Source organism: Oncorhynchus gorbuscha, linkage group LG09, assembly GCF_021184085.1.
Source record: "Oncorhynchus gorbuscha isolate QuinsamMale2020 ecotype Even-year linkage group LG09, OgorEven_v1.0, whole genome shotgun sequence".
In the NCBI taxonomy this organism is placed as follows: domain Eukaryota; kingdom Metazoa; phylum Chordata; class Actinopteri; order Salmoniformes; family Salmonidae; genus Oncorhynchus; species Oncorhynchus gorbuscha.
In genome coordinates, this window is record NC_060181.1 from 40,637,201 (window position 1) to 40,647,580 (window position 10,380).

The following is a 10,380-nucleotide window of genomic DNA, read 5'->3' on the forward strand; positions in this document are numbered from 1 at the left end:
GATACAGGTCTTCAGAAGGCCTACTATTCCCACAACCATGATAGCAAATTGAAATATAGGCCTATAGACGCACTGTATCGGCATAGGCAGCCAACAGGTTTCTTAAATGTCATCAATTAAGACGAGGTGCATTAACAAGATGTTGACGCATTAGTCAGGATGAATGATGTCTTCATTGAATTAGTCCATTTTATGTCCAAAATAAAACTAAAACAAATACAGGCCTCTATGAATCCATGAGGATATATCTCAATAAGCCCTCTGGATTGTGGTTTACTTTATGGAGAATAGTATCATTATTAGGCCTAACCTACATTTCAATAATAACTTTATATTGCGTATGAGACGTTGGACCTCGACACATTTTCAACATCATATTAAAATGACATGAAAAAAAATATGTGGATGAATGAATTGTCATGTGACGCAAAGAGCACTTCCCATTTTTTTTTAATATAAGGACCTATCTTGCCCATCCCTGACTCTCCTTGGCATTTATATAGCACTCCATCAACACTTTTGTTAAGGCTCTGTGCACAATTTCTATCCTCACAGCACTGTAAAGGTTATGATGATATAGCCTACTTGTGCTTTCTGTTGTAACGCTACAGCCCTCCAGTTGTACCGAAGGTAGTTTGAGCATTTGCTAACCATTTCCAATTCAGGCAATTCAGGAAGTGGTTTGAAATTCCGTTCATGAATTAAAATGTGCCTGGTATTTCTATGAGGATATTTTCCATTCATTAATTTAATTCTAATTCACTGCTGTGGATACTGATATAAAACATGAAATGATTCAAAGCCTGGCTGGAAATGAACCAATAAAAGAAATACTTTTATTTTATAAAAAAAAGAACATAACTCACAAAAACACCCACACAATTTCATACTCAAGAAGGACATATATACTGTCTGAGTGGCTCATGGCAAATATTAGTTCATTTTCAATTTGTTATGTAGATCATTGGTAAAAAGTGAAGAGATACTTAACTACATCTATCTATCTATCCTGCTGTATGTTTGCTCTTTCTCTTTTGGCGACAGGTCTTTCTATCCAGTTCATCATACACAGGCCGCAGGCCGCAGCCCCCCTGCCCTCTTCCCCCCCCCCCAATCCCCCACCACCCCCTTTCTGTCAAAGCTGATTGTTTCCACGCCAACAGAGTGCTGGGGGCAAGCACACTGTCACACTACATCAGGCAGAGGGAAGACAGGGAGAGAAAGAAGAGAGGGGAGAGAGAGAGTCTGCTCTATAGACTCATCAGACAACACTGGGTAGTACGGGCCGATATGTCCAACTCACAAAACCCGGGCTGAACTTAAGCTACTTCATTGGATCATGCAGAAGATAGCCCCCTTGTGTTCTTAACACGCAATTGGATTTAAAAAAACATGTAAGTGACAAAAGGAGCTATGTGATGAAGAGTCGCCCTCTGCTGGACTAAAATATAGTTCTTATTTCACTCCGCTTTATAGATAGGCCAACTGCAGGATACTGTGTCATGGTGGGTTCAGCTTGTTGTCATTGTCGTGTGAAAAAGACATGACCGAGTGATGGGAAAGAAAACATGTCAACAATAGGGAAATCATTGAAAATGACCATCATGCGTTATGGCACCATTATGCACATGGGATGGACTAGCCTGCCCTGGATTATGATGATCAATTCATGATTTTCAGAAATACAGGGGTTAGGCTAAATGAAGGCAATATAATTGATATAAAATATAGCCTAATTCATGAGAATAGTTGGCGTTTTAGGCAGAACACCACTTGCTATCGAAATCCAAGTTATGCCCGAATGCGCGCAAAGTTGCCAGATAGAATGTCTCTACACAATGGCCACAACAGTCTGAAACGTAAATTCCATACATTCAATTGTTGGAGTGTATGTAATGAGTAGGTGGATCGTTATTTCGCGAATATCGCAGGGTCACACATACTTGGAAACACTTGACACCGACTTGGATGACACCAGGCACAGCTGTGTGCACCTCTCTCTCCTCCGCAATAATTTGGGAGAAAACGTTAGCAACGCAGTTCTTCGCTCGTTTTTAGCAGTTCTGCTCAAGGAGAGAGACGGTGGTGCTTCCCGCAGCTCTCCCGTGCGTGTGCTTCTCCCCGGGCGGGGTGCTCTTTCGCCTGTGGCGCTGTTCGCGCCCAGCAGGACCTCCATCACACATGCCTCGTGTCCCGCCGTGTGGCGAACCTATTATACAGTGTCGCTGAGAGACGAAGAGATGTGTTCAGGGTGAAGTCACAGTGTTTAACGTTAGACACGGCGCAGAATCCCAAATTGAGATACAATGTGCATCCAAGGACACCCTTTTCCTCCTTACGGAAACAAAGGAGACATTTGCTTGAATTGGCCCTTTGTGGAGTTGAGGCCAATAGCTAACAAGACATAGTAACGACTCCATCCCATCTAATTGTATAGGCTACAGGCCTGTAGGTAAAATGTCCCTTTGCATTTGAACTTCACTGCCTGCCTAACCACATTATGGGGATTTTATGTTCTCAATATGTTTTGTTTCTCTGCGATTTTTGGAAACGGTATTTGTTCACAGGCAGGACAATGACAGAACAAACGTGTTCTCCCAGCCGCTTCCCTTTTTAATGCCCTAAATACACACATCTTAAAAACCAATAAACAACAGATAAATATGTTAATTCTCTCACATGTTCACTGTCATGCCTGCGTCCAGGAGAGGCGATAAGCTTTAGAACATAAGCCTCAGCGCCCGGAGTTCGGAGGTATAACCGAGGATTATCCCAAATTTGCCCCGGGGTTTGGCTCATATTGCGGGACTGGACCGGCGGCTGCTCACCCGGCCGGATAGGACCGCCTGGCCCCGGGGCGCAAACTGACAGATTCCCCGGGGGACCGTAACCTGCAGAACCAGCTCAACTCAGACCGCAGATTAGTTGGCGAAGGCTGGTATCTCTGGAAGCACTCACACAGACACACACAGCACTGCTAGACGTTCCCTGCCCGCAGCGACGAGAGACGCAGTATCCATGCCTATAAAGAGTGATGCTTGGTCTTCACAGGGCTATCACACCACCAACAGAACACAGTCATGATGAGGTGATACAAACGAACTTTGTGCTGCTGATAAATAGAATATTGTACTGAAAGGTCATGGACCAGTGGCTGCAATGTATATATTTCAACAATGAATACAAAGAGACTTTAACTGTTCTATTAGTGCTCTATGTATAAAATAGAGCACAATGCCATGCACTCTCCATAGACAAACATTAGCAGTAGAATGGTCTTACTGAAGAGCTCAGTGACTTTCAACGTGGCACCGTCATAGGATGCCAACTTTCCAACCTTTCCTCAAATTTCTGCCCTGCTAGAGCTGCCCCAGTCAAATTCAAGTGATGTTATTGTGAATTGGAAATGTGTAGGAGCAACAACGGCTCAGGCGTGAAGTGGTAGGCCACACAAGTTCACCGAACGGGATTAACGAATGCTGGAGCACGTAGCCTAAAAATCGTCTGTCCTCGGTTGCAACACACACTACCGAGTTCTGAACTGCCTCTGGAAGCCACACCAGCACAATAACTGTTCGTCGGGAGCTTAATGAAATAGGTTTCCATGGCCGAGCAGCTGCACACAAGCCTAAAATCGACATGTGCAATGCCAAGCGTCGGCTGGAGTGGTGTAAAGTGCACCGCCATTGGACTCTGGAGCAGAATAAATGTGTTCTCTAGAGTGATACATCACGCTTTACCACCTGGCAGTCCGATGGAAGAATCTGAGTTTGGCAGATGCCAGGAGAATGCTACCTGCCCCAATGCATAGTGCCAACTGTAAAGTTTCGTGGATGAGGAATAATGGTCTGTGGCTGTTGATCATGGTTCAGGCTAGGCCCCTTAGTTCTGGTGAAGGGAAATCTTTAACACCTACAGCATATGACATTTTAGAAAATTCTCTGTTTCCAACTTTGTGGCAACAGTTTGGGGAAGGCCTGTTTCTGCATGACAATGCCCCCATGCACAAAGCGAGGTCCATACAGAAATGGTTTGCCGAGATCGGTGTGGAAGAACTTGACTGGCCTGCAACAGAGCCCTGACCTCAACCCAATCGAACACCTTTGGGATGAAATAGAACGGCGACTGCGAGCCAGGCCCAACATCAGTGCACGATCACACTAATGCTCTTGTGGCTGAATGGACACCCTGCAACATCTTCCCAGAAGAATGGAGGCTGTTATAGCAGCAAAGGGGGGACCAGTCCAGATACTTTTGTGATGTAGTGTATGTTAAATAAACTGCCTATAGCTTAGGTTTAGCATGTGTTCAATATAAGCTATCTGACATAGCCTACTTGTTCTCATATGCTGCTAATCCACACTTTTCTTTGTATGCTGACCTAACATTGATGTGGGGTTTATACTGTGCAAAGAGTGCAAATAGACTAGTAAAATCCCAACAACATCCTAACCTTATAAATGATCAACTATCGATACGCAAATAACTCTAAAACAATTGTATTATGCCACTGGAGAAGAAACATTTCACCTCATATGTTGTACTTTGAATATTTTTTGGCATGGATTATATCACAGTTATAGAAACAAATAAAATATCACAGTCTACAACGTATATAGAACATTTATTCAACTCTTAAACTCTCATATAATATTTTAGATATTTCAATAGATTGGCGGAATTAGGGTGAAAAAAGATATCCTGGCTCTCAAGAAGAAAGGTGACGTGGATATGTTTGGAAAGTGACACAGGGTAGGACGCCAATAAATACAAAACAAACTGCATTATCCACTTATTAAAACACCACAACAGAGTCAAATCTCAGAGGAGGCTTGGAGATTGTCTAGTTCAGGGAAAGTTAAGCCTGGGACAAAATAAGCTAAATTAACCATCGCCAATGGCAACAATGCCTTTGTATTCCCCTTCAAAGATTGTCCTGTCTCTGCTAGTGACCACTTCCTGTTATGGCCTCCGCTCTTCCTTCTTGCTCTACGATTGGCTGGCGGTGGCAGTTGCAGTGGTGCCAGCACCCATGCGCAGCAGCTCCTTCCTGTGGTCGAGGATGACGTCAAAGCTGGACTGGAGGCGGTTCTGCTGCTCCTGGACGCGGCCCTGCAGGGTGCGAACCCAGCGGATCAGAGCCAGCCTGCGGTACATGGTGAGCTGGACCTGGTGCTTCTCCATCTCCTGGGCCTTGAAGCGCTCGCGGTCCCTCAGGGTCCACACGGCATCCTCCAGCTCAGGCAGCTCACCGCAGTCCGTGTCCGAGTCCGACAACGTTCCCCCGTCAAGCAGGCTGTTCCCCAGTCTGCCCCACCCCCCCATCCCAGCCCCCTCGCCTCCACTCTCCATATTGAGAGAGGACAGGCTGCCGCTGGACCTGAACTCAAACTCTGAGTCGCTGTTGCCCCATTCCTCTGAATCCTCCACTTCCACCTCCTCCTCTTCCACCACCACTCCCTGTTTCATGCTGCCTCCTCTCAGCTCTTGTTTCTCCTTCTCGTCATCGCTCATCCTCCCCATCTCCTCCTGCATCTTGCCCTCCTCTGCGCCGTCGGGGGGGACTCTTCTGTACCCATTGTCTCCACTCTCAATCTCAGGCAGGGGATCCATGGGGCTCCAGCAGGGAAGGCGGGAGAGTGGAGACAGGGGCCCCGGACCGTAGTGGTTGGAAGAGGATGAGGAGGGGGGAGGGTGGGGCTGGTCGCGGCCCAACAAGCCCAGGTTACAAGGACGTACCTGGTTGCGGTTCTCGTCCCCTCGCATCATGATGTCATCATCTTGACCCAGGAAGTTGAAGTTGCCGTCCTTCTTGCCTTGCTTCCTGTTGCCCTCCTGAGGCTGGCTGTTGTTGCTGAGTATCCGCAGTGAGGAGGAGCCGCCTCCCTGGCCTCTGTACTGGGGATTCACGGGTCGGTTCTGGTGAAGCATTTTTCTTTGCTGAAACTCACTTCTTCTTGACCGAGAATCAATTCTTCTTGACCTTGACTGAGATTCACTGTTGAGAAAAGGAGAGACAGAAAATATCATATTTTATTTGTCACATGTTATAAGCCATTAACCAACAAAGTATAGTTAATAAAATGTAAATAAAATGTAAAAAATGTCATAAAATAACGAGGGGGTACCGGTACCGAGTCAATGTGCGGGGTACGGATTAGTCGAGGTCATTGTAAGTCGCTCTGGATAAGAGCGTCTGCTAAATGACTTAAATGTAAATGTAAATGTAGGTAGGGGTAATGTGACTATGCATAGATAATAAACAGCGAGTAGCAGCAGTGTGAAAACAAAGGGCGGGTGGTGGTGGGGGGGGGGGTCAATAAAAATAGTCCGGGTGGCCATTTGATTAATTGTTCAGCAGACTTATGGCTTGGGGGTAAAAGCTGTTAAGGAGCTCTTTGGACCTAGACTTGGCGCTCCGGTACCGCTTGCCGTGTGGTTTCAGAGAGAACATTCTATGACTTGGGTGACTGGAGTCTTTGACAATTTTTTGGGCCTTCCTCTGACACCGCCTAGTATAGAGGTCCTGGATGGCAGGAAACTTGGCCCCATTGATATATACACTACCCTCTGCAGCGCCTTGCGGTCAGATGCCGAGCAGTTGCCATACCAGGCGGTGATGCAACAGGTCAGAATGCTCTCGATGGTGCGGCTGTAGAACTTTTTGAGGATCTGGGGACCCATGACAAATCTTTTTATTCTCCTGAGGCAGAAAAGGTGTTGTCATGCCCTCTTCCCGACTGTCTTGATATGTTTGGACCATGATAGTTTGTTGATGATGTGGACACAAAGGAACTTGGAACTCTCGACCCGCTCCACTACACCCCCGTCAATGTTAATTGGGGCCTGTTCGGCCCTCCTTTTCCTGTAGTCCACAATCATCTCCTTTGTCTTGCTCACATTGAGAGAGAGGTTGTTGTCCTGTCACCACACTGCCAGTTCTCTGACCTCCTCCCTATAGGCTGTCTCATCAGTGTCGGTGATCAGGCCTACCACTGTTGTGTCATCAGCAAACTTAATGATGGTGTTGGCAACAGTCGTGGTTGAACAGGGAGTACAGGAGGGGACTGAGCACGCACCCCTGAGAGGCCCCAGCGTTGAGGATCAGCGTGGCAGGTGTGTGTTGCCTACCCTTACAACCTGAGCGCTGCCCGTCAGGAAGTCCAGGTTCCAGTTGCAGAGTGAGGTGTTTAGTCCCAGGGTCCTTAGCTTAGTGATGAGCTTTGTGGGCACTATGGTGTTGAAAACTGAGCTGCAGTCAATGAATAGCATTCTCATATAGTTGTTCCTTTAATCCAGGTGTGAAAGGGCCGTGTGGTGTGCTGTTAAGATTGTCTAGGGTTTCCAGGATGATGGTGTTGACGTGAGTCATAACCAGCCTTTCGAAGCACTTTATAAGTACAGACGTGAGTGCTACAGGGCGATAGTCATTTAGGCAGGTTAACTACAGTTTATTGGGCACAGGGACTATGGTGGTCTGCTTGAAACATGTAGGTATTACAGACTCGGTCAGGGAGAAGTTGAAAATGTCTGTGAAGACACTTGCTGGTTGATCTGAGCATGCTGAGTACACATTCTAATAATCCGTCTAGCCCCGTGGCCTTGTGAATGTTGACCTGTTTAAAGGTCTTGCTCACATTGGCTATGGAGAGCGGAACAGCTGGTGCTCTCATGCATGCTTCAGTGTTGCTTGCCTCGAAGAGAGCATAAAAGGCATTTAGCTCCTCTGGTGAAAGTTAGTTAAAGCAATTGTTTCAAGTCTAATCCCTGAGTTAGCCTACAATTTAGATAAATCTGCATGCTATAATTTGATAACTCCCGCCTCGTTTCCTGATTCAGTCCTGTATGCTGCTGAATAACTCACAATATGTTTTAGATTAGCCTAATACTAGTTAATCTTCTAGGCATCACTCCTATTCCTTATTTTTCTAATATGGTAAAAAGGAGCTGCTCAGTGCGTCCGATTGCACTCCACTTATATTACCATCAAATATTTACATGTCTCCTCTGAATGGAAATTTCTCTAATCCTGACTTCGGGGTACTGTCACTCATTCTCCGCTCTGTCCCATGATGCACAGGCACGTTGTGCTGAAGGACAGCAACTAACGTTCCGCTGAAGGACAGCAACTAACGTTTCAGGGTCGTGCGCGCCAATGGCATCTATGTAAATATTGACGCTCGATTAGTGAGCATTAAGTTATCAAGTAAAAATGACATTTAGGTGATGAGATATAATATGTTAATTTATGTTTTCTATTGGTTTGTGGTTCCTGCAATAGCCCAACAATAAAACGCATTTCCATCCTATTTTTAGCTTATGTTAAACTACACAGCATAAACGCTGTCAACTACAGGATGCACCATTACTCTAATGCGTTTGTTTGTTCTCAATACACCACCTGCTTTGCAGCTACACAGCATAATGCTTGAACATTCATTTTTATTAATTCGTTCTGAAATAGATTTGAAATGTTATGAACGAACGCCGATGCTCGATGAAAGCATATAGACTATTATAGGCTATAGATCTCACGACAATAAAGCGTCGAGATGTAATATTATCCTACATAGACCACGTAATATGGTTTGAGATAAACAGATGTGGTAAAAAACGCGGTTTTATGAAGTTAAATATAAAGATGAATGAATCTCCACTGTGCGTTACGTAATAGCATAGCCCTATAGCAGCAGCGCTATCAGCTCACCCCATATCCGAGTTCTCCTCTCTCGGTCGTAGCGATGACCTCTCTCCCACTCATACAAAACAACCTTACCATTACTTATTTCATTCACCGGTTACACAATAATTCTGATTGACAAATATGTGAATTGATTCATAGGAGGGCCTTGTCTTACCGTTTGGTAGACAAGTGCTTCGTAGAGGAACTAGATTCGGCGCCCTCCGTATTTCACCATCCGTCCACCCTCCTATGTAACGTTAATGTTTATCAGTGACTAACCTCCGCTCTATCCAGAACCTCTATCCATCCCATCCGCTCTCTCTAGCGCTCTGATAGAATGGACTGCTAGCCTACCCAATGACTCACTTCTTAAACTGGGCAGGGAAGGTAGAAGGGAAACTTCAGAAAGATGTGAGCAGAAAGAGTGCTGCAGAAATGACATTGGAATATCTCATCTTATCCTTGTTTTTTAAAGGGAAGGTACGACCAGAAAAGTATATGCCACAAACGAACAATTGTTTATAGGCTACTCAAATGTTACTTACAATAAATGCTCACACTGTTGTCAAGTGAGACAAACTGCTATTTGTTGCATTGTGTCGCTTTAAACTGACGACTGTGTATATGTCGGTATTAGATCATAGAGAACGCCTGTGTTGAGTGTGAGTGTGTTTTCGGGTGGGAGGTATGGTACATCAGACAGACTTTGCAAGTATACTCCCTCCCCATTCCCTGACATGCAGTCGCTGGCGGCAGAAGAGCGAAAGTCCCCCTCGCCCCCCCTTCACCCCATCTCCCCCTCAAACCCTTTCCACTTCAACAACATCCCCATTCAAGTGTCGCACCTCCAGGCTGTCCCCCTCCTCCCCATCGTTCAATAGTAGCCTAAGCACATGAAAAATACATCAAACACATCGGCCGCCCGCGGCCTCGTCACATGCAAAATCATCTCCATCTTCCAAAACTGAACACAGAACCGTGGAGCAGGACACCGATATAGAGAAACAGATAGCTACAAGGCCGAAAAATAGAAACATTGCGAGGCATACAAAAAGAAACAATGAGAGCGCGTGCTGCGGTGCATGTGAACCAAATGTTCAGACGCATGGTCATCCGCGAGGTCCCCTGGGGCGGTAAATAAATATTGTGCTTCGGTTACAGAGCAACCGAGGAAACTCATAACCACCCATCTCACACGCCAGCATTTAATAAAAAGAGCATGACTTACCTAGCGAATAAGACCTTGTTAGATTTTTACACAGCCCCAAGTAATGACCCACTTCCCTCAGTTCAGCTTCATCTTCAGTAACACCAGTCCTTACTGTGACAGTGGCCGAGGGGAGCGACCAATGGCTATACTGTCAGCTCACAACACCACAATGCATAACGGCAGATACTGTACAGAGAACTAGAGTTGAGAGGACCTCCAGCTTTCTCTTCTCTAACAGAGATAGTCAAATCGACCAAGACACGCCACATAAAACGAACCCCCTTACATTTAGTTAGATGTTCCACCCCTTGGAATGCATCACGGAGAGTGAAAGAGTGCATATTTCTGGTCAATTATTCTAGCCTCTTCTCGGTTGGAAGTCAAATAAAACGGCTTTGTCCTCTAGATATTGTGGTCGGTCAGGCCCGATTAATATAATTCACATAACCTTCCCCGTCTTTCAAATGTTATGATTGAATAAACAAAA

At 45.6% G+C, this 10,380-nt stretch overlaps 1 protein-coding gene across 2 annotated transcripts; it reads right to left on the reverse strand.

The window, feature by feature from the left end:
- Nucleotides 1-4,605: 4,605 nt before the first annotated feature.
- On the reverse strand, nucleotides 4,606-10,148 carry LOC124042812. 2 transcript variants are annotated; one of them, XM_046360933.1, is made up of 2 exons: nucleotides 9,912-10,148; nucleotides 4,606-5,998 (listed from the first exon to the last, which is right to left on the reverse strand). In XM_046360933.1, the coding sequence occupies exon 2, from the start codon at nucleotides 5,929-5,931 to the stop codon at nucleotides 4,990-4,992; it is 942 nt and encodes a 313-aa protein (XP_046216889.1). In that variant the 5' UTR covers nucleotides 5,932-5,998; nucleotides 9,912-10,148; the 3' UTR covers nucleotides 4,606-4,989. The 2 variants fall into 2 exon arrangements, with proteins under 2 accessions (XP_046216889.1, XP_046216888.1); XM_046360932.1 differs by lacking the exon at nucleotides 9,912-10,148 and adding an exon at nucleotides 8,859-9,337.
- Between the last annotated feature and the right edge of the window lie 232 nt (nucleotides 10,149-10,380).